Source organism: Accipiter gentilis, chromosome 12 (assembly GCF_929443795.1).
Source record: "Accipiter gentilis chromosome 12, bAccGen1.1, whole genome shotgun sequence".
Taxonomy (NCBI): Eukaryota; Metazoa; Chordata; class Aves; order Accipitriformes; family Accipitridae; genus Astur; species Astur gentilis.
This window is the reverse complement of record NC_064891.1, coordinates 23,215,225-23,240,860: the sequence shown is the minus strand read 5'-3', so window position 1 is coordinate 23,240,860 and position 25,636 is coordinate 23,215,225. Positions and strand designations below refer to the sequence as shown.

At 37.0% G+C, this 25,636-nt stretch overlaps 1 protein-coding gene and 1 long non-coding RNA gene across 2 annotated transcripts in view; both read right to left on the bottom strand.

Annotated features, from left to right (window-relative positions):
* The window catches only part of ARHGAP10 (Rho GTPase activating protein 10), a 153,970-nt gene that overhangs the window by 46,321 nt on the left and 82,013 nt on the right, over window positions 1-25,636 (bottom strand). Inside the window, exons 14-18 of the mRNA XM_049815051.1 lie at window positions 21,224-21,298; window positions 15,998-16,085; window positions 14,574-14,632; window positions 11,761-11,866; window positions 10,979-11,138 (exon numbers count right to left, since the gene is read on the bottom strand). Of these exons, the coding sequence (XP_049671008.1) occupies window positions 10,979-11,138; window positions 11,761-11,866; window positions 14,574-14,632; window positions 15,998-16,085; window positions 21,224-21,298 (488 nt within the window). The remainder of the gene's footprint in view (window positions 1-10,978; window positions 11,139-11,760; window positions 11,867-14,573; window positions 14,633-15,997; window positions 16,086-21,223; window positions 21,299-25,636) is intronic.
* Window positions 1,597-5,975, bottom strand: LOC126044835 (uncharacterized). Its single transcript, XR_007507791.1, has 3 exons — window positions 2,703-5,975; window positions 1,957-2,035; window positions 1,597-1,853 (listed from the first exon to the last, which is right to left on the bottom strand). It is a non-coding gene; the product is annotated as an uncharacterized LOC126044835 (long non-coding RNA).

The window sequence follows — 25,636 nt, the reverse complement described above, 5'->3', positions numbered from 1 at the left end:
CAAGTAAAAGCTTTACCACCATCACTCATCTGGATCACAGAAGTTACCACAGCTTAGACTAATGCCTGAATAAAGACAAGAATGAAATCTGCTCATTGAATTACCTCATTCAAGAAGCAATAAAATGTACTAAACCAACCTCAAAGTTTAAGGACTTCACAGTCACATCCAGTGTCACACAACTGAGACTGTGGCCAAACTGCCTTAGTTTTATAGAATACCAGTTTTCTACAATTTAGTTCTCAAAAGCACTGGCATCCTGCTATTGACCTACTTGGGGGCAAACAGAGGCTAAGTGAAACAATTTACATATGGGGAATATTAACACATGTAGCACTCAAATTGATATTATCAAGTAACAAATCAAACTGTTATCAGTGCTATCCCAGTTAGTCCAGTATTTTAAAGGGTTGTTTAGGTCTGATGTAACATGAAAGCCGAATTTGGAAGTGCACACTGACTTAAGTGGTGGATCAGTCTTCAAGCCTGCAGTGTAAAAGTTACAACAATAAAGATTAGACTCTTGTCAAGCAATTTAAAACGCTGGTATGTTTGACCTATTTCTCTCTATGCAATAGTACAAAATGGATACTTTACAAGGCTAAACAAACCACAAACCATCCTGGATATACACTGCTAATAACAGCTCTGTCTAGAGCAGTGAGCCCAAGACCATCCCTACATACAACCATTCCAATTCCTAAATCTGTGTCCCACAAAGTCTATGGAAGCATTTCTTGAGAGTAATGAGCCAAATTCAACATATTATCATACTGTATTCTACCAGCAGATCCACATGGAAGCAGCCCAAGGAATTTTGCCAGATTCCCCTTAATCTGCAACAACAGTGTTGGACTCTAGATCCTGAGCTCTTACTAGAGCCAATTTCAGAAATTCCAAAAACCCATGGCTGGGAGGATTTAACTTGGCCTATTACATGAGTTTATGACTAGATGTATAGTTGTACATGGAAATGTAGATTAGATTCTGCTGCTACAAGAGAATACTGATCTGTTCTTTCTGGTCTCAAGCAGAACTAATTAATGAATTTCAGTATGTTTGCCAGGAATCACTTTAGGAAAAGACCCAGACATCAGGTCATCTCTGTCTGCTTTGTATCACTGGGGTAATTAAAATTTCCTCTAAAAATCAGTGGGAGGCAAACAGCAAGGACATAGTGGGATGAAAAAGAGGGGAGAAAAAACTGGAGGCTTAGTGATAGAGCTAATGAGGATAAACCTATAAAAAATAATTAACAGCTTAAAGCTGTGCCATGATTTTGTTGCAAGACAAAACCCCCATTCACCCTCATAACACCTACCACACAGAACATGCATCGATTTCCTTTGAATACATGAACAAGAATCAGTACCAGAAGTCGCTGTCTAATGCAAAGGATGCTACAACCTGCAAGGTCATTCCAAATTCTTTGAAATTCAGCTAGTGTTATAGCCACCATGACTACAATCATATTTTTTGGAGGACAGTTATTTTTCAAGACAAGAAGAACATCAGTACAAGTTTTTATTTGGGTAATTTCCCTTCAATACATACTTGATTTGCAGTTGGTAAATAAAAAAAACCACACACAGGCACCTCAGCTAATGTTTATTGAACAATATAAAACACCACCCACCTAGGCCACATAATACTACTCTGCCCTTACACATTTTATGGCTATGGTACTCTTTGCATTTCCACGATAATTAGCTATAATATATGCTTTCAAAGAATTTTTTATAAATTAGTTGCTAATGGGATAGTGCAAGAGAAACTTATCATCACCATGGTCTTTTCTCAACTTAGCTTTTCTTCAATGTAACGCAAACCCAACTCAGGTTAGATCCAGCAACCTGCACAAAAACCAAAAAAACCAAAAAACATGTATTTATATTAGAGACAAAACCACTCAAAAGAAGAGGCCAGCTGTCTTAGTGGTTCACAGTGTGCTCTTACCCCAATAGACTTTCTAAGATATTATTTTTTCCTCTTAAGATAATGAAGACAGTGGTTGTGCCATTCTTTTTGCCATTTTCTGCAAACATAAAGCAAGAATGTTTTTATGCCAAGTTATAACTTTACTGTAGATATAAGCATTTCGAGAAGTGCAAGGTGAAAATAAGCATCTTAAAATACATTGCAGTAGCTCAGCCACTAATCATAACCACTAGGCACTAATTCTACACTAACTGTAATCCATTTTTTAACAGTAAAACACACATTCCATAAGACAAACAGTTCTAGATTTTTTATTTTAGTCCTACTTGAAGGGATTGCAGGAGCTAACTGGAGCTATTAAAAGTTTCATCATAATAGAAATTACAAAAGATTAACTTCTGGAGAGCCAGAACAGACGTTTTATTTCAAAACTAATTTCTGCACCAATTCTAACAATTTTATAAAATTTCTAGTGTACCAAAATCTTTAAAAAATGATCTTTTGTTACTGTGGTTTCTTACTTTTTTGCATTTTACTTTGCTATGGACAATGTTAGATCAACCCGTTTCATTTGTGGTTTTAGTCAACAAATATAAAATGCATGCACTAGAAATTTGTGACATCTAAACAGAATCTGTGTTCAGTGTACAAAATGTGATAAAGTTGATTATTTCTAAAAATCATATTAAATATTTCTGAAAAAGGTTTACAAAATCTTCAATAAAAATTATCAACAACTTAATTATAATCCTTAAGTAACTTACCTCCCCAAGGTTACCATCGTGTCCACTCCAATACAGGCGAGCCTGCCACGAAGTACTTATCCTGACTTTTGCGCTTCAGCATCTATATGCTGTAAAATATGATTTGCTGGGCACTAGCTTCTCTGAGATTGCACAGGATGCAGATTTTCTGAGGCTTTGGATTTTGAGGCTTGAATTCCACTACAAACCACAGAACACCCTTATTCAATATTCACAATTTATTTATTTTTTTTTAATATAGAATCAGATCAAGAGTTGAAAGATATCTGAAGCTAAGCCTCTAGAGGGCCACCAACCAGAAAGCATCAATAATGCTCTTGATGTTGCCTGGCACACTCTAGTTACAGTGCAACAGAGAATGCAGCCTGAAAAGTAACCGGGTGTAAGTCAAAACTAGAAACAGGAAACATCCTTGGCTGTGAGCCAAACCACAAAGCTCTATAAATAAATCAATCAATCTATCAATCTATCCAAGACAGCCTTTTCTTCATTGCAAAGATATCATTTTTGCTGAGACCATCTGCCTAGCAGCCTGACTACCCCATAACCAAATGGAAACACTGCTTTTAGGGATTTGTGGACACTGTGAGTCTCGATCTCATACTAAAATTGGAATATCTGCTACTCTTAATGCAAAAGGAACTAGAGCTCTGGACAAACTGCAAACTACAAGCGTGACTAAAGAACTGAGGGGATTTTCAGACAAACCTGATGTATCTGTGGACCCTAATAGCCACTCATTTGGCCTGACTACCTTGAACCACGTAGTTCACGTTTGAGTTTTAATAAAGAAACTAAACATAGCCTGTAAAACATGACATTACAGTCTGGAGGACAGCTGTGAAAGGGTGAAAGAGAAAAAAAAAAAACATACCAAGGTTAAAAACGTGTGTCCTTTGATCGCTTGCGAATTATGAGTTTGTTGACTCAGCCTTTCTAAAAGTAGCACTCCTGATACAAAGACTGCAGCTTCCACCGTATCACATCTCGCTCCACCTTTTAACAATTCATGAGAACACTCCTGATAGCAGCCCATTCACTGCTATCGACCAATCCATTTTATTCATTGAAGGAAATGAGAGAGTTAACCATATACCAGGCTTGAAATACCTACACATTTGTCCACTGCACCAGCAGAAACAGCAGATTCACCTTCTCTGCTATGATCACCTACTGTAAGTCACACCAAGGAGAGTATTTTAAAAAGGTTGTCCTTCCCTATTACAGTTACACATAATAGCTTTGTGTGTCTTGTTTAGTTACAGGAAATACTTAAAATACCAACAACAAAAAAAAGGCTTTCAAATTAAAAGATTAAATACTCAACCTAATTACCTAGCTTTCTTAAACATAACATACTCCTAGTTACTAAATGGAAAATAATGCAGAAGGAGAATGTTTGCACGCATTTTCTCTTGCAAAGAGTTTAAGAAGTCCTGAGATAAAAGGCAGCACTTACAAACCTATGTCAGGAGCCAGCAAAACCAACAACCGTGGCCAAACACAGCACAGGCAAACAGGATCTCCCCTTCATTTGTAATAAATACACATGTACTAACTTTTATACACATACACACAAATGCAAATAAATATGTATGTCACACCTAGTTTTCTACAGAATTTATGAACAGAAATATAAAGAATTATATATTGAGAATGAAAACGTACATTTGACCCCCTACCACCTCATCATTGTACAAAGCATCAGAATGAAATGTCAAGATCTTTGCAAATGACACTGTTCCAACTGTAGCCAACCATGCAGCCTCATCAGTATTTTACCCTCCACAGAATTGCCTGCTGCCATTACAAGGATTTATATCATCATTGCTTTACACAATATTTTTTGCTCTTTGTTTTTGTTAAAATACATTTTTTTATCTTACATTATGACTGTAGGGTCTTTGGAGGGAAAGAACATATTTTTTCATTTGTATGTCCAGCACCCTCTGCAATGAAGTACTGATGCTTCATTAGTGTAAATGGCATGCAGGCGAAAACATGGGATATAAAGTATTACCAGAAAACTGCCACATATTATTTATTCAAAAAATCTGTTAAATGGTTTGGAATACACTAACCTCTCTGGTATGGCAAAAGCTTACTAGAATTCTGAAGAGTATGTACGAAAACACGAGCACATACTGTACCATTATCCATTAGCAATGATCAGACAGGATGGCATTCAGGTCGGTTTAGCCAATATAAAGAAAAAAAATGTTTGCAAATTTAATACTTCACTTACCATTGAAGGCTGCAATAAAGTACGGTTTTCACGTCACACAGTTTCTGCATAGGAATTTACTACTGGAACTCTTCAGGAGGGCTACAGCTTTTGCCCCCTGCAGCATTCACAGAATATTTTCTTTGACTAACGAACTTTTATTTAAGAACATCCATTTTAGCATTCTCCATAAGGACTTCTCCCTTGCCTCCTCCTCCACACATGCAAGGACAGCACCCTGACCATCAAGACTGAAGCAAATATTAAGTCAACTAAATTCTACTCCCTCATTTCTGTTTACCTACAGAACTTGCCTGTTGGCAGTGGAAGATGAGATCTGTATCACATGGAAATTTCATACAAAGTTGAGGGAAGTTTCCCCAAAATAACTGGAAATAACACAGGCAAATCAAGAAGGCAGAAGCCTGTGTCCATATTATTTGCACATGCCATGTATTTGTAGTGCATCTCAGTAGACTGCTTTTATCCCTGAGAACATGACTTCTGTTTTGATTTTCTTTTTTTAATCTAATATAGTTACTCACAGTACGTGTTTTGTTTCTTTTGGAGCAGTCTAACAGCATACCAATCCAGGTATTGATCCAGACTCAGTTCCTTTTAATGTCATCAACTGCAGCCACAAACGTGAGCGGAGATTTGATATACGGTCTTCTTACTATGTATAAACTACTTAAGATTTAGAAAACTGTAGTCTTTTAAACAAACAAACAAACAAAAGATTTTTGCAGTCAATGTACCACACCATGTGCATGTGTCTTCACATGGAAGGGCTGTCTGCTAGCCATAGGGCACAGAAAGGGTTTAAAGAGTTTGCACACACCACAGTGGAATGAAAGAGCTGCTTGACTTCTACCAAAAACTATGACGAATTTCTTTGTTGTGCCTGATGCCCTTTCTGCTTTATACTCAGCCAACCATTAAGGCATGTAATTTGAATTAAGTTCAGGAATAGTTTCAATGACAGACACTTCTGATTAGTTACATGGTTAAAGTTAAGCACATGCCGAATACCTTCTGAACTGAAGCTCATGCGTGTACCTTAATCTAACCCACCCACCCCCACCCCCCATGTCAAATACTTATTGACTTGAGCAACATTCAGCTTGGGGAGGTTTCAAATTGCTACACCAAAGCAAACCACCACAATTACAATGCATTGCTTCTTGGTCCTCCATTGCAGCCAAAGGCAAAGCAACACAAAAGCTGAAACAAGCCCTCTTTAGTATTTCTCATATGTCCCTTTACCAGGACTTCAAAAGATCTGCTGTGTTGTCAAAAAACAGTCTCCGTTTAGATGATGGCAAGGCCGCTGTACCCTAAAGCATTTACCTGCAACAGAACTGCTTTAACATTGCAGTGATTGCTAAGTGGAGACATAACCACACCTGACTGTGCCACTTCATAGTCTCAAACAACTGACTTCACCTGCTTCCATTCCTTCTGCCTCACAAATATCGCATGTATTACGCACTGTAATGTTTTAAGGCTAAAGATTTTCCAAGTATTACTACATGAAGTTGATGTTGGCTTAAGAGCTCAGTAGTATTACATTCTTCTCTTCCCTTTAGTTTAAAAAAACCCCAAACATAAAAGTGCCTGAAGTAAGAAAAATTAAAACATTTATGTTTCATTAAAAAAAGATTTCTCCATAGAACTGTTTTGAACAAAACAAAGCTAAAACAAAGACATACTTTGTCTAAAGTATGTAAAATCTTTGCCTTTTATAAAAAGATTAATACAGAAAACAAGTGGAAACAGTATCTGTCATATATAGGAACTACTGAGTTTTTCAGAATGAACGCCTTTGAGATAATTTTGTGCATAGGTTGTCTGAATTCTAGAAAAAGGTATCTTTTACCATGCCTATTCCCTTTCAGCAGACTCTGGCTTCCCAGCCTCCATAAAGGACTTCTGTCTAGCCCCTCTCTTTTTTTCTTCTAATTTTCTTTCACTGTAATTTTCATCTTCTTTCTGTTTTTGCAATCTTGCTATTTGTACTCACTATTCTTTCCTCCCCCATATGCTGGTTTAAATATTCCAGTCCCACTGAGATTTTTATTCCAACCTCCTCCCTCATCTTCTTTCATTTCTTAGCCTTCTTTTTTTATCCTGGGTTGTTGGTTTTTTTTTTCCCCTTAAAATAATGTTCAGGGAATTGAGAAACCAAAATGGCTCACATTACCACTGAGGCATCTCTAAATGGCAAATAAATAAGCCCTTTGAATAGTGACATTCATTCCAACAAGATGCCAAAACATTATAACAAACAGCAAGATGAACACGTGCATGCTCTTCATGCTGCTGTGGAGTGGACTGCCCTTCTTCCTCACCACAAGTCAGAAAGAAAAACCAGAAGAGCTGAGATGTCCAAGATTTCCAGTCTGTGACACCCTTGGGAAGAAAAATTAATTTATACCCTTGAATCTCATTTGGGGGAGGAGAAGAGAAATCAAAACCTTTTTTTTTTTTGGGGGGGGGGGGGTGGGGGGGTGGGGGGGGGGGTGGGGGTTGTCCAAGTTGACTACCACTTTTCATCAGAGGATTACCTGAAGGCCAAGCAAAGATTGTTCCAGGCATTGTACAAGCACAGCTGCAGTCAGCTCCCGAGTTTGTTACCTCAAGAAAAGGAACGCCAAGGAAATGTATAGCTTCAAAGCAAAATTAACACAACGATGAGACACAAACATGAATTTCTTGATGCTTTTTTAGTGAAGAAAAGGATATGGGACATGGAAATCAAGGGAGACCACACAGATAAGGCAAGGGAGAAGGGGACAAGACAGCCAAGTATGAAATTACACCAACCTTAAAGACCTGCAAAGCGAAGGGAAACAAGAGTGCTGGTGCACGCAGCCCAGTCAGCACAATACATGGCAATTCCAGGCAAAACTGTAGAGAGGTCACTTAATATCAAACCTGAACATGCTCCTTCTTTGCCTGGCACATCCAGCTGGTCTTCCTCTACAGCCATGTGACAGAAGCAAGCAAGACAATTCACAGGTCTCACTTTCCTCTGGAGTGGCCTCCTTCCACAGCACACAGCTCTGAGTCCTGGGTAAAATACTGCCTGAGCTTGGGCCTGTTTTTTTGCTTTTTCTTTCAAAATACAGATGTCCTTCCAGAGCTCATCATCTGACTGGACACTGAGAAATACTCTGCCTGCAAGAGACTTATCCATAACTGATGAGAACAAAAGCTAAACAATTATTTCCCTAATGCTCTTCTATCCTCCTTCTAGTCTTAATCACTGTGCAACTCTAATGCCAGTTAAGCGACACATTAGGCTGTAGAGTCTAGTTCCAGCATTCAAGTCTCAGCATTGGTCTGACTTTGCAAAACATCCCCTCCTCAACCTACAATAATTGATTCACAGCCATGGTTTGGAAGTATGCATGCAGCCTGTAAAAACAAGGTGAAAATGGTATGAACTGGTTTCTAGCTAGCATGAAATAAATGTACATATCAACAAAGCTTTTTTAAAAAAAAAAATCAAAACAGCTTAGCCACTAAGCATGATATTCTTATCTCAGGGCAAGTCCAGGTTTCCACACATAAAATGCACAGAAATTCTCTAATTAGGACTCAGTAGAGTGATGAGAGTAGAATGACTGTAACCAGGATGTCAAAACTATTAACCCAATTAATTGTGCCTCCTCCTGAAATGAACTGTAGATCTCCTTCAATAAAGCTATCCACACAAGACATAATGAACATTGACGGAATTTAAAAATATTTGAAGAATCGTAACACTTTTTCACCATTTGGCCTACCAAGTTACTGTATTTAAACCAGAAACGTCGATGGCTATTGCTTCTACAGTTTGGAAGTTTGCTAGTCATTTCATTTGCTACAGGGGAAAAGAAATGCCTCTCTGCGGTCTGCCAGAGCCATATATTACATATGCATGAAGTGTGAAATTTTGCTTCAAGTTTGTTTGTGTCAGTGTACCTCCATTTTGACTCCACCACTCTTCTACAATTCCAGACTTCACTTCTATTAGCATAAGCTGCTAAAAATTAGCAGAGGCGGAGTAGTGAATGAAATATTTGAAAGTATTTTAACTCACAGCTGGTGACTTTTCCTAGGACTTCACCAGGGCTATAAATAAAAATACCTAACACAAGACTCTTAGGAAGTCTGAAATGCACAGAAATTCAAAACAACAACATAAAATGAATGTTAGACTGACAATAAGCCTGCTTGCCATTAAAAGTAGGTCCTTGGTCTGCCCCAAATGAAGAAGGCTCACTTGTAAAAGCAACATATTCAATTCAGCTATAAAATTTTTGTAATGCCTTAACACACACCTCTCCATTGCCTTTGCTATAAATACACAGAGGTCACACTTGGGTCTTCCTTCCATCTTGGAAGCAGCTCTAGTGTGGGAGAGGTTGCTGCAGGCAGACCACTGATGGCAAGTTCACTGTTAGAAATGACAGTGAAATGACAGAAATCCCTTAAAAAAAATTACAGCCTTCTAGTTCTAAAGAAGGCATAAAAACAAGGAATTATGGAAAATGATGCAGTATCATTTTGATGTACTTTCCATTCCCTGCTTCTCTACATTTTTCAGAGGAGCAAGAAAGGCCACTACAATTAATGTTTCAAATGTGAAATTGATGTCCAGTTTTCAAAGACGTGACTGAGCTGGCATAAGAATAAGATGGTGCCAATCTGTGGTGATCTAGTGATTTGAATAAGCATAACTCAACCTCAGCCTCCGTATGTTATCAGAACACCCTGGCTCTGCTCACACTCTCTCTCTACTTTCTTAAATTTGTGTGGTCACTGCAATAGCTTCAAAATCATAAGCTTACTGCAAGATTTACCTTCATTTATAGGGTCGAAAATGAATAGCATGGCTTACAGCTCTTGGAATATTTATCACTTAGAACTTGAGCCACATCTGCAGCACAGTATTTTTCCAACAGAACAATACCATATCTGCTCAATGTGTGTGTGAGGGCAGCATTACACCCTAAGTCAACTAAGCCAACAAAACCCACCATGTGGATACAGCTATGCCAACAGCTTTGCCCAGCCTGTATCATTCAGGGAGGCAGCATAATTACATTGTCAGAAAAACATGAGACAGATATTATTTAGAGTAGATAAGACTTGACTTAGATAGCCAACTTCAACACTGTTAACCTTTAAAAGAAATAACTATTTCAATGCATGGAGTGCTTAAGAAAGAAGATAGGAAAAGGCACGTCCTGGAATTTTTCTGAAGCACTTTTTTTGACAATAAGAGCAAGGGAGATGCTGCCCATCCTCCCAGTACAGGCAAAGTACCTCATCCATCCAGTTCCAGAAGTCAGCTTAGACATGCAGGATTCCCAACGGAGTACCCAAACAAAGAGACTAGTAAAGGACTTTTTTATTATTATTATTTTTATTTCAGATCCCAGAACACATGCGGTGATATTCTGGACAGAGCCTTGTACATGTAAGACACCTTAGTAACTAGCAGCTGCCACAGCAGCAGCAACAACTTCTATTTTCAGTACTATCCCAAACGCAAAGGCTTAAAATAACACACATTCAGCTGAAAACAAAGGAAATGTTAACACCTAGCTCTCTCGTAATGCTTTTTACCTATAAAACTCAAAGTATAGTAAAGTCTCTTTATTCTCTGAACTCTGAGCAAAATGAAGACACAGAACAATTAATTCAGACCCTGGTCAAAGTACTTAATGGAAGAGCTAAAAACTGAGCCTGGGCTTTCTCTTTTCTGGTCTTGTATCACTTTTGCTCAGAAAAAAACATATGCAAATAACATAATGAAAATCGATTTATGTACTATACACACAGAAGCACTCCTATTGCCAGGAAATAGCATTCCGAAAAGTCAGTTTACCTATGAACACGAATACTTACCGAGTGTAAACAGCCAAAAGCGTACAGTATATAGAAGACATTCTTTAGAATTAAGCTATTTGTAACACCACACTTAACTCCACACTACCCATTAATCCTAGCAGATCATTTTAGACAACGCTCAGAAACGCAGAGATGTATCAAAGCTTACCTTCTCATGATTTTCTATCAGGATTTCAACAACGATATTCTGAAACTTCAGGTCCATGATGGCTGCTACAGTTTCTTCCTGTGGCCTCATTAAGGTTGGTCCAAATACTACCCCTAGATTTGCCACAGTCATTAGATTCTTCTTGGCATGCTTTGAAACACTTTTTGAAAAGAATTGAAGGAAAAAACAGGAAATAGGTTATGAAAAATTTCCATTACTCTTGGAAACTGCAGTCTACAAATGAAAACATTACATTTCCTTAATCTATGTTTTAGAAGTTTGTTTTGTGCAAAGTTTCTTCAAATACAGTCTTACTGAGCTCTGGAAAACAGAAAAGCCATTCTTCCACTGGCAATTTAAAAACAAAAGCAGTCTCTTACTGAACCTAAATATATAAAATGCACTTAGCCTTGGACCAGGGCAAGTGTGAAACCAACTTAAATTTGCTAACAGATCTCCACTATTCGCTTTGCCAGAATTTGCGAAAAGAAAGTATAATGTTCCCTTTCTCACTTCAATCAAACCCTCAAATGCTGGCAGGACTGCTAAAGTAAATACTTATATGGCTTCATTAACGGATTAGATTTCTGCCTTTCCCGCCAAAATATACACAGCATGAGTCAAACGTCTTGTCTGCTTTTGCACGTTTGGTTCTTGGTATTGTGTATGACAGCATCGAGATGGGCTTCAGCTCCAGCCACACTTAACTAAGGCCCTTTGTAGTTAAACGAAGGTAAGGACAAGAGTTCTGGCAAGGTAGGAAAGCAGGTCATAACACTTACTTTGCTAAATGTTTCACCAAAATTTCCAGCATCTCTTTGTTCTTTTCTGGGAGTTTATGGACCAAGAAGTGAACAGCATTAACTCGAGATTCAGGACTCCCACTTTCTATGGGACACAGAAATAAGTAACTATGTCAAAAACTAAAAAAAAAAAAAAAAAAAAAAAAAAAAAAAAACCACTAAAAAAAAAAACCAAAAAAACCCACAACCAAACAACAACAAAAAAAAAACTAAAAAAAAAAATATTCCACAGAAACACAAAGCTTTTCCCATCCCTGCACGGAAACATACTTCACACACTTTGCTTCACCAATTATGTATCTCCAAACATAGCAATATTGAACATATGTGCTTTGTTTTCACAAGTAATCTTGTTCTAGAATTATCAGCTTATTTGCTTATTTTGTGAACTCATTTTTCAACACACCTGCAAAAGGATGCCTTTGTTCATCTATTTTTAAAAACCAACAGATGCAGTTATTGTTCTGCTGCATTGGACTCATCTGCTTATGAATATACTGCAAGGTGAGGAGTGATGTTACTGGGTGCCACAGAGTGGAACTGTACTACTTTATTATCATTAACTGATTGTCCTCATCATTAGAATGCAGTTTTTTGGTACTATGCCACTAACAATACTGCATTTATGCTACCTTGCACTGGAAACTGCGTAAGACAATGCATGCAGAAGATTCCTATGTTCAGAAAGAGAAAAATCTAATGACCACTGAAGACACAGAAGAATAATCATGCAAAAAAAACTACTGAGTGAGATTACTATGATAAAGGGCCCTGAGTAACAACAGCATCCCTCTCTAGTACAGTAAAGAAATGAAGTAAAAACAAGCAAGGAACTTTTTATTTTTGTGTGTTGCGTGTTGAATTGAAGTAATTCTGGCCCCTACAGGTTTCACTAATACACAGATGAAAACAAGAATATGTAAAAGATGAAAATAATCCCCCTTCCTATTTCTCAAAGTTGTATTAAATCACAAAATTACGTCTCAGTCGTTGTTAGAATGAGAGGAGTGGAAGTATTTTATCTTGTATGTAATAATACTTAGTACAAGGTTCATAGAAAAATTTAGAACCTACTCTGAATGCAAAAAGTTTTGACACCAGGACCACTCATCAGGTCCCATTTTACTCTAAGGCAACTTCGATTGTTAAGTGTATTTCATATAAAATACCACCATATTTCTTCAATGCATATTACTACACATTTTTCTTTTGGTTTGGTTTTTTTTTTTCTTTGCATATTGCTACAGATTTTAGGGGGTTTTATTTATTCTTTTGCAGCGAACACTCCTTCACAATTGCAAGAAAAAAGGCTACCAAAATGCAAAACATTTAGCTTCTAGTCAGCTAATCAAAATTCAGACGACCAGAAAGAACATAAGCCTTCTTTAAAGCAAGACTATTTTACATATATGTGAAAACACAAACTCTAATGGCTAAGCAACTTAATCACAAGATACAGTCAAGGCTTACATAGTTTCAATCTACACTGATATGTATAAAGAAAAGAAAATTGAAATGAGAACCTTTTAATTTTGGCTTCCCCCCTCCAATAGTTTCAGAGAGAAGGACATTTCTTACTATTCCCAGTGTTGTTGGTTTTTAATAGCCAACATAGGAAACAACACTGACTACCTATTTTTAAATATACCATAACTCAGGTCTGCAATGTTGATTAAATTTCCCTCCCCACTACATAAAATCAACCCATCCACAAAACTATTTATTACTTATGAACACTACACTATTTAAAACACGTAACTTCAACTGAATTCCTTTATTGAAAGAGACTATAAAATAAAGAAAGGAAAACAAAGCAAGAAACTGCTGGCAAAACTTCATAGGTCAAGAAATTATTTTAACACTTTCCAATACAAACGGGTAGACTCACCATCTAGGTAAGTATGTTAAATTTTGTTTAAGCACTTAGCCTCTAAGATGTGCTTTGGCAATGAATTTCATGGGCTAATTCTCATTTTGAATTAAGGACCACAAGTGAACACATTCTGCAGTCCTGGAAAGTCATTACAGCAATCCGAAGAAGATAAAGCAATTGTCTCAAAGTTTGTTTTAATTTTGCTTTCCACAGTTTGCCAGAAGTGCTACAGGCTGGAAAGAAAATCAGCTAAATATCTGTTTGATACGTTGCCAAAAATTTTCTTACACAGTTTCCCTCCATCCTCTTCCAAAAAAATTCCATGTATATTAGATACCATACAGCTGAACTACAAATGCTGTTGCGTCTTCTCCAAGTCTGTATTTGAACTGCCATAGTGTAATCTGGTCTGCTCTTTCCTTTCTTCTACTAATATATGAGGAATATTCAAGCCAGCCTGGATAGAGAGCTAACAAAGCACTGAAAACAAGGGTCAGGCAGCTGTGTTTTAAAGGATTCAAATGAGCCCGAATTAGTGTATCTTCTTTTACTAAGCTTCATAAAAATGGAAGGAGAAAAAAAAAAAATCACAATCTAAGTAGATTTTTATCATTATATAATTAAGATAATAAGAATGAATGTTTACAGCATCTATCCGAAAGGTTTTCTCTAAAAGTAATAATTGCACTATGCTGAGTCTGTCACAAACTTGTCTGTCAAAAGATACATCATATGTGACACATACTAGAACTGAACACTGGTTAAAACCTATATATAGTTTTAAAACACTTATTATTTCTTATTCCTGTATTTTTACTGGGTTGAAGAATTTTTCTGAAATTGCATTTGCAGCACGCTCCTAAGGCCACAACAGTACTATAAGAAAAGATTTCTATTTGAACTACAGTCATATATTTACTGGCGGGAACGATGAATTCTCCATGCAACTCATATGTCATCAGTGGCTCTGGAAGGCTTCTGTAAAACAAGGATGACATAATAGATTTAGCTATATTCTTTCCTATCTGTATTTATTCTAAGCAGGAAACCTTTTTAACATTCAGTAGTATAACCCTTGCACTGGAGGCAACCATTGTTACGGTGGCCCTTGAATTCAATGATTTCCAGCACAAATGGAAAACTTGGCATTATCGGGAAAATAAGACTAAATACACCCATTCACCTTCCATGAGCTGAAGTGATCTCTCCAGTCTCTCACATAAAGCAGCTTTACAAATTACAACACCGAGACTGTTTCTCAGATGATTGTACACATATAATATGTAATTAATTCTTCATTAGTATTTTAAAAATACGAAGAATCACAAGTCAATGCCTTACTGGAAAGAAATAAAGGTCCCAAAACAGTTAATTTTGCTGAACAGTCGCCATCCACAAATCAAAATTGTAAAGCATTTCAAATGGAAAAATTGAAACTGAAAACCTTAGTCATCAATGAAAAATGTACTGAATAATGGAGACCAGAGTTAAAACATTAGAGTTAAAACCTTCATTTATTAAGTTGACTTTACTGATGCTTATAAAATACTGGAGTAAACACTCAGATGGGAAATACTGTAGGCGGGAAATACTTCATCATGTGCACTTTTTTTTTCTTTACTTTTTTTTTTTTTTTTTCATTCTTTCCTACGCTCTGTAAGAGAGATTTTTCTCTTGATAATAGTTCTTCAGCATTCTTTGACAGTGGTTGCAGTAATACTTTATTTAATAAAAACAGCAAATTAAAAATACTGTATTTGTGTTACACGATGAGAGAGACACGAAAGTTCTACGTTCTATGTTCTTAGGCAATTTAGTAAAATATCTTTATCAGGAATTGGCCAAGCCATTTAAATAGAGAACATATCTAAAATTCTTACTTTTAACACTCAAAATATTATTACTATTGCACCTAGAACATCAGAGCAAGGGCCAGAAGGACAAGAGGAAAATATTAAAAATTTCAAAACCTTTTCCCTTTTCATTCTACCACATTAAAAAACAACAAGGCAAAAAATTCTTTTAACAGTCTTAGCTGACTTTCAGTAACAACTCTCAGCAAGTTTACTAATGATTCTGGTTTCTGAACCGTCAATGAAATTCTTATGAATGCAGTGAAACACAAAAATGTTTTGGGGCTTGTCTCATATGAACACGAGTTATTAGTGTTGCTAAATTATTTTGCTTCTCCCAAGAAAAATAACAAACACGGTATTTGCACAAAATGAACCTTTGTACCAAAATATAAGAAAAGTAAGCAACGTAGCTTAACACTCTGCATAGGAGAATCAGAATACAGAATTCATAGTCTAAAAAATAAAGAAATAAGAGAAAGAGGCTTACCGCAGATACTGCTTCATAGCACTAGTAATTGTCTTCACTTCCCAGTCTACAGAGTTTTCCAGGTCAACTTCATTGCAGGTTTTGGCATCTAGAAAATAATCAGAAAGAGAAGAGGGACATGAAAAAAGGGAATTCTAAATCAGTATGCCCTACATGAACAAAAACACATTGAATTTGATCATTATGTATTTGCTCACGTGAACACAGAAGTAATATGTCCTTCGTACTCTTAGTTAATATTAAGAAGACTTAATATCCAACCTCTTTATAAATTCTATTTCTGTATTTTGTTTAAAAAGTATTTACTGCTGATTTTTTCTTTAATGAAGGATAAAAAAAAAATCACTTTCATGTAAAAGGATCTTTATAGCAATTGATATTTTTACACCTTTAATTAAACATAAAGATGTGCACAAACACAAAGAAATACAAAAACAGGTTAGAAAAAAGACCCACTGAGCGTAACTTATCTTTCCCTATTTTCTTTCATTATTTAAAATGCAAGTACACTGAAAAATCTTTCTGAATTCTTTCCATAGTTTTGCTTGCAAACTGTTATTTTGGACTGCTGATGAAAATGGCCAACAAAGTGCAGCATGACATTCCTTACTGTGTGAAAAGCTTTAAGAGGTGCTTCAAAGGTAGAAAAGGGAGTCTTCTCTATCAGTAAGTTTCCTCTACAAGATGACCTGAATGTTTCCCTTACTTGATCACTTTTAGCCAAAGGGAAAAAATACTTGCTTGCTTTACCATTTGTCAGGTTCACAGAACTTCTCCACTTTTTACCAGGTTAGTTGGTAGAGTTTTATAACAAGACAGATGAAATTGAATGGTCATGTCTGAATGACCCATCAAGTGAAAGATTTTGTTGACAGAACATAGCAAACAACACAGCACACTGGAATGTTTTGCAATCAAGAAAACCCTTCTGGCCTCAAAACAGGAAGCAATAGCTAGCTGACAGAGGAAGATCACATGTATATGGCCAAACTAGCCCAATGTATTTCGTAACTTCAAGTGCTTGAGCTTCTGTTATTTTTACTGCTACAGATTTCCGTCAGTCACTATAGTAAACTACAGCGGTAGCTGACACAGATTACATGTTGACCAGTTCATACAATTCAGAATTCATTTGTTACTTTGCTTGTCAGACAAACGACAGACACATTTAAAAAACCAAATTAGGATCCCTGATTAAAGGTGCAGTCCTTTTACTGGGACTAAATAATTCTGTTCTAAAGACTGTGCCAAGCAATTATTCCTGTAACTGAATATTCTCCCTCATTATATCAATTATTTAAATCTCATTTTAAAATACAAGTCAGATAGCATTTTCTACCAAATTGTTACTAGCCAACCACCACCCAAAATACTCAAGGTTGTCTCAGGAAAAAGTTTCTTTTTTCTTCTTTTTAGCAAGCTAGCTGTTTCTGTGTTCAAATTCTCTTTTTTGAGAAGAAAACCTTTCTACCAAATTAATTAAATAAAAACTGCCATCATATCAGAAACTAATGAAATCTATGGGGATTTTGTTACTAAGCCACTATGTAATACCCAGTTTTTAAATAACTGCTTCATAATCAACCTCCTTTACAGTCAAAGGATGCACTCAGTTATGTGAAATTTGTTGATGAATTTGGGGAGGAAAATAACAAGTGTCTGAATTCCAAAGCAAGCCTCTTGAAATACAAAACAGAAGGTATTGCAGAAATATTTCATTATCTCTTGGGGGAGGGAAAATTTGCCCCTGCTACCAACCCCAAACAATCCCTAGTTTGACTGTAGAAGCCATCAAGGCTTAAAAGACTTTTTTTTTCACTTTTGGTTTGACAGTTGCCCTACATAGCTCTGTGCCCCACCACCCTATATATTTGACTGATCCCACTCCATTTTTCCCTCTACTTCAAACATCCCAGGCCATTATAAGAACTGGAACTTCAACTAGGATTTCAAGAATTACTCTACTAGTTTTCATGTTACTTGTTCACATCGCAGCCACTGTGCACTGAATGGCAACTTTACACATATAAAAATAATTACGCACATTTATGGAACAGCTTTTGACAGATCAGCTATAAATTTTATGCAAATCTTTCTGACAATAAGGGAGCTAGAGTTTACAAGAACAGTCCAGTTCACTAAACTAGGTTAGGAGGAGACTCTGCCTGCTTTCATATGCAATATGCCCACTGCAGGAGTGTATGCATACTGTCATTTACTGTATACAAAATAATAAGAAATTCAGTGTATTTGTTTTGAAAGCTGCTGCCTTTGAAAAGGCAGAGGTACTTGAAAGTTTTCTTCTACAACATGTAATGTCTGGCATTTTTCACATCAGGCAGTATCAGAAATCAAAACTGAACTCATCAGTAGAAAATTCAAGTCCTTAGCAGTTGCTTCACCATGAGCAAGGGTCTGTTTGAAAGCTGATCTATGTAGTAGTTTGTATGAAATCTATGTAGGCAGCTTGTATGAAATGAGCCACATTGGATCTATAACGCAGATCAGAGATGAAAACAAGAACTGGACCCTGACGCGTTTCAAGAACTGAGCCTCCTGATGGCTGACAATGCACTCTGAATTGCTTGTAACAGATTCCCGTAACAATAGAAGTCCTAACTATATCCCTGTTTACAATGAGATATCAGATTAATTTAACATTTTCCCTTGAAATGTAATGAGTGTTTTCCTTACCAAATGCCTCACTTAAATTCAGATAAGATTATTGCTGCAAAATAGATCACCATAGCACAATGGTAGTTACAAGTAACTTCAAGGACTAAGTTAATTGCAAAATTTACTCTTTTTTTTTTTTTTTTTTTAAAGCAGAATTGTATATTTAATGGCCGAGTCTCATTTTACAGAAGACTTAGTTTCACTAGATTTTTACATTAAAGATTAAAATGTGTGCATTCATAGCATTAGAAAAGCATATATTGGTCTTCTCATACTCTCTTGACTCTCAATGTAGTTTCCCAAGTTTTAGAGAAAATATTCTGAAAAAGAGACAAAACTACATGCTATTATGTCCCTGGTTGCCATTTGGAAGACTTTTTTTGCACTTTAGGTCTTTCAAACTGTGAACCTCACGGTCAATGACAGGTAGCTTAAAATACTTTGAAATCTTATCAAACATTTTAAAATACAGAAAGTTAATATGAGGTTTTTATGATTCTGAAAAGATCTTTCATATAAAAGGGTATCTAAGAGTATACCCCGAGACAAAGGATTAAAGATTAATCAGTCATTTTAAAACCTCTGTACCACTGTATATCAAAAAGAAACTTATCCTTCTCTGAGGACAGTCAGATAAAGAGCACAGATAGGATCACTTTCAACAAATCATCAGAAAAAGAGCACCTGCTTGCACCCTAACTTTTTTCTGTTCAGTATTTTGACTCATCTTGATACCACTGTATTCTTCCTACTTTAAATAAATATATGAATCTTGGGAATGACAAAAAATGTTTCTAATTTTAAAAAATAACTAAAAGCAGATGCTGGAATCCCCAGTAAACTCTTCCAGCTGCTACTGAACCACTGGCAACCTGAGTCTATTTAATTTGGATACCACTAATGGCAGAGAGGAAAATTTGCCTGCCAGACCTGCACGCCCAAACTAAGCCAGTAAGTACAAAACTGAAAAACATTTTATGATATCAAATGCATTTAACTGAGACTCTCTGAGTGATAACACATCATTCTTCCTACGGTCAATGGCTAAAGATGGTAATTGTTTATTGAGGCTAACTCCAACAGAGATAAACAACCACAAGAATCTGTTATAGATCAGTCATTTTTATTAATCCCAGTTCGTATTTCGAAAAAGAGGCTTTTGCTACAGTACTTTAAAGATACAGGCAGGTTTATGTGCACTAATGGAGAACTTCAGGGTGCTGTTAATATTGATTAAAGTAAGCTATCATAAATTAATATTTAGCAAGGTCATTATGACAGATTGATATGACATGCAGGTCCTCAAGCCTGATGTCTTATCATTTCTGAAGAGACAGCCTGTTTGAAAAAATAAAGGAAGCAAAAGAAAAAGTCTTACAGGTGGCACTGAACTGACAGCAGCATATAATATAAAAGCGCTTTGTCATTCACATAATGTCTGGGGTAATGAAATGAATTCACTTTCTGGCTTCCTCCAGTTTGCAGTGCCAAAGAACACTGTGTTATCAGCACAGATGGAGCATGCATGGTTCTGGAGAAGAGCCTGGTGCAAACTGCAAACAAGCTTCTTTGCATACCAATGAATCCCTGAGAATCAGACCTTTGCTGTCAAGTGACAGGTTTGGAAGCTCTATAAAAATGAACTAATCCCAGCGGTCTTGTCTGACTGCATGTACTGTCAGCGCTCAGGACAAGAAATGGGGAAACACAGTACATCTTGCAGTCATGGCTACTACTTTGGTGAGAGATATCAGGCAGATGAGGGATTTCATCCAGGTGGCAATACTACTTTTTTTCCACCCCACCCCCCTAGGGACAGCAGAGTGGCAAGAGAACTACAGTCACTGGGATTAAAGAGGCATCAAAATTTCCAGAAAGAAAAGGGGAAAAAAAGTTGCTGAGAATAATTTTATGAATAAAAAAAAAAAATCTTAAAAGCTAAACATGGCTAACTAGGTATAAGAGAGTCTAAGATGTTATCCACATTTAAGACCTATACTACTAAGTTTATAAAAACAAATCCTTTCTCCATCTGTCTCCCACCTTGGCACATAGTTATTATTAATATGTACATCATATTACTCCTCTTAAACCAAAGAGCTCTTTGCCAGTAGGCTTAAACTAAACGCCTTATTTGGCACAGCATGGGCGTGTACACCTGTACATCTTAGACAAGGGAGAAAAAAGGTGGAAACCTCAAACAGTGAAGCAATACGCTTCAAACTTTCTTGAATTTGTTATTTTGAATTTTCTGATCAGACCCTTCAACTTAGGCTGCTTTAATCCCACTTACATCAACCTTGCACAAGCCCATCATTTGCTCCTAACATGTCCCACAGCAGTTCTTTTTGTTTATTCCTAACAACTACTCTTGGTCTCGCTAAAGCAGGGAAACCTACAATGATATGGGGATTATTTGCATGGACTAAAGCAAACTAGATTTGGCCCAAATAAAGAACAACTACAGTCAGATGCTTTTAAAACTAAATATTGACAGTAAAACAACATGAAATAAAATATTGATAAAATGATTGTAAAATAGAGGCATACCCATCAACAAACTCAGAAGTCTCTGGACCTTTGAACTCACCCCCACAACTCTGTACAATCCTTGGTCATTTATACCTATTATGCAAAAGGAGAAGAAAAAGAAAAAAAAGAAAAAAAAAAGGCAGAAGATCAACCACAGTCAAATTTAGCATTAAAACTTTTCCCCAGGCAACAAATTCTCCTCAAAGACAGACAGACTACATAGTATTAACACAATCATGAGAACAACATCATAAATAAAGTATTGCAAGAATCCTTTTGTTCTTCTGTGTTTTTAAGATAAGTTCATGTTATGTTTTGATAAAGGTTTCATGTACCTTGATTCCACTTCAGAAACCGGGAGTAGAAGCAAACAGGGACAAAACTTTGCTTGAAAAAAAAAAAAAATCACTGGCTGTTTTCAGATTTTTAAATGACATTTTGGGTACATCAACATCCACATTCTAATAACGCAAGAACTGAACCAACAAATGCTAAATTAAGATTTCTTTAATAAATGTAATTTTGCTTTTTTGCAAATATGTGGCCGACAAAAAGAGTTTGGATAAAATAAAGAAAAACTTGAGCCTATTCCCAGTCCTCAAAACCAATGCTTTTTCAAGTTTGTAAATGCTTTTCATTTAAGATACAAGGCCTCATTCCAACCCACTGTGGTCCACATACTAGTTACGTCCAGAAGCACCACCACCGGTTACTGAAATCAGTACTTCTGGTTTTGCTTGGGATGAATAACGTAGCCGTAACTGGCATAATATTTTCAGTCCTGCACTCTCATTTCATGTGGACACTGGACCACTTTCCTGTCATTCCTCTGTGCCCTTCCGTCCTCTCTCTCACATTCACTTCTCTACCCCTTTTCTTCCCCTGCTTTTGCCTTCCTTCACCACACCCAGTTTTATCCCCAGGGAAGTAAAACTATGAACGTAAATTGAAGGAAACAGGAGGGACAGAAGGGGCAGGGAAGGCAAAGGGCAAAATAAGGTATGTCTTTGTCTGCTGCATTGTTTCAGAGCGCATATAGTTGGAGGTAAAATATTACAGTGCTGAAGCTGACACAAGTGTTTGAGAGGCCACATAAGTAGCCATCTACAAATACCACCATGCTCTAGCTCTATATTCACATTGGCCTGGCAGAGTAGAAATGCCACAAAATACCTGTGATTCTACTCCAAGGAAATCCTTTCAAATAACAGATTATGTGGCATTCTTATTCAAAATATCCTTCAACAAAGGAAGACTTGTGGAAAATTCCCAGTTTCAATACCAAACCATTCCAACCCAGAGAAGGAAAATTCAAACCAGTCGTATGAGAAAGTTTCTTCCCAAATAAATATTAGATGATGTAAAAATCATTAGCCTTTTAAAGAATCACTGTCAGACACAACCGTAACACACAGCAATAATTATCAATATGGTGGAGAGAACTTCACGTTTTCTACCTCCTCCTCCTGCCTAGCCTTGTTACGTCTTTTCCTTCTACTCTCACCCCCTCCTCTTCCTCACACGGTCTGCAGCCTCCTCACCCATCCCAGATTTTTAAGAGCCTGCTGAACTCCTCCCTGTTAGCACTGCTCCATCCTCTGCCCCAGCAGGGATTTGACAGGCTATGGCAGCAGCTCCTACTTCTCTCGGTTGCTCCACTTGGGCAAAATGGGTCCTTTTCTTTCCCCTGGATGCAGGCAGCACTGTAATGATGCTGAGTCTTAAGCTTGATGTCATGTTCAGAGCTGGCTCAAATTAACAGAATAAGTCAGATCTCCATTATTTCATCCGTGGTTATCAAAAAACACAACCCCAGAGTATGCTCGCAGTTTAGCCGTGCGCAAAAGAACGAACCGCAAAAACCAGCTATGTGGCCACAACATTATTCTTCTCAAAATATGAAGTTATCATCCCAACCAAGTCAGTTTTCCAATGATCCCCAGAACAACAGTGTGATAGCATGCTATACACCACTTAAAGACTGCCAACACTAAAAAAATCCCACCCCAAACATAGTCCTTGATTCACTCCAAACAAAGATGCACTAGGAATCTGTCCTGACAGCAGCAATTATTTGTTACTTCAAATTTCTCAGAGGTGTCCAGGAAAATTCTGGTACAAAAGTAACACCAAGCTTTTTAATGCTTTGCCAAAACACATCACACTTTTTTTTTTTATACAATGTCCTCCACTACTTTTAGTACCACAGAACAAGACTTCTGCATCATATGGAAGGAGCTAAAAAAGCTGAAGAAATACTGTCACAGTCAAATACAGCTCAGCTTTTACTTATCTCGGAAGTCGTTTTAACGCTAGAAGCGCAGGAAGTCATGAAACAAGGGGGAACCAAACTGTGCTCACCCCAAACATGCAATTATGGCTTAAAAATAATTAAGGTCAAACCACAGAAACTACTGCTCAATTGCTCAATATTAAAACAGATATGATATGCAAAGGTCTCTGAAATTATGGCAGTACTGAAACTAAGACAATCCTCCAGCAAAAACCATGAGACTGTGATAGCAATTATCAGATAATTGATCAGTTTCAAATTCATCAACCTGAAAAAAGCACAACTAATTGCTAGCAGCCATCAAGAAGTGCAAAGACTAATTAATATTTCAATATAGTTTTAAATGATACCTTTAAACATAGCTTTAAATTATGCTTTATTTAAAATACACAAACATGGCTTCAAACAGTACTATTTCTGATTTAATCTGCACATTTCAGTTCTTCAGCACATCCAAGACTGATAATGCTTGGCATTTACAGAACACAATTGACAAGATGACTCATTGCAAGGAATAGCTTACCACTGACTAAAATGTTGAAGGGTTCAGACACTTTGTCTGCTGGCTCAACCAGCCACTATTGGCAACTTTGAGCGGTAAAGCTCTGTAGCACAATTTCCTTCATATTTACATTACCTCTAGCTGCTTGGCTGTCTGATACCTGAATTTGGCACAGGTACACAAGTTGTGAAACGTGCTTAAAAAAATAAGGTATTGTAAGTAAAATAGTAATTTATACTATTATAAGCAAGGTAAGTAGGCAAATTTTACTTTGTGGCTGGCATTGTACATGTGGCTGAAACAGACTAGTAACATAGCTTCAAATACAACTTTTTATATCAAACAGCCATAGAAACAGCCATACAAGTGACACTAAATTCAAGGTAATGCCAGATTATTTTTTTGTTACGTGAAAGGGTTTTCTACTTCCTCCTCACCATCTTCCTTCTGTCTCATGAGCAGACACACTGGACAGACAGCTCAATGCTGCCATCTCTCTCTGCAGCTCAGATTAGCAGCTCTGGTAGTTCTAAAATCAAGACAAACACTGCTCTGGCAAACATGTACACATCCTTACAGAAGGTGCAACCAACTACTTGCACACAAAAACGTGCACAGAGTCTTTACTCCTGGAGCAAACAGCTCTTTGATGTTTCTGTAAACTTTTACCCCATTGTATTACTCTCAGTACAGAATTATAAATAAAATACTCCCAACAGAATCCCAAAATGTTCTCTCGGAGGCAAAATACAGGTACACATCCAACCAGCATCACGCTCAGTACCTGAGAGACAGGCTGCATATCTTGATGCCTCAGCGTCTCCTACCAGGTAAAGCACAGCCAATCTCTCATACGGCAATGCTGAATCAGAAGCTTACATGCATTTTAACCAAGACACTGCCTTTGATTCTTCTGTTCATTCAGAGCAAATAATTTCCTTCTTGGCTTTATAAAAGGGAATGTAACTGAGGAAAAATTATCCAGCCATTGACAAGTTTATGTTCAGTATCTCTGTTATGCTCTTCTCTCTCTGAATACCAGACTTTTTCTGCTATGACATGACAAGACTATTCTCAGTTTCCACCCACACTAGACTGTCCTCTCTTTCCACCCACGCCAACCTCACACCCATTATGATTAAAAGAGATAAAAACATGGCACACAAGCACAGTCTCTGAAGAGGCATCTGTCCTGTTTTCTTCTGCCGAACATAAGTTGCCTTTGATGTGTTATTATTAAAGTAAAATAATCAAGTAAAGATTGTTTTAAGAACAAGTATAGGTATAAAATCTGCAGTCTGAAAGACAGATTTTCTTCATCATACAACTATTTGGCCAAACCGTTCTGAGGCAAACATCTGGCCCTCCAGCAGCAGAAGGTCCTGCAGGTTCTGCAGAAAACAGACACTGATCATTTAAGAATGCTTCAGTTAGTCTCATGGATGAAGTCAGGATGTTGTTTGTTGGGCTTTTTTTTTTTTCTTTTTTTTTTTTAAATGCAGTTGATGTTAGGTTTAGAATCAGTAAACAGAAAATTATCAACAACTGCTTGAAATGCAATGGATGAATGAAGTTCATTGGAACACAGCTAGATGGATTGCCGAGTTCCTGGAAAGTAGTACGTCACCTAAACCCA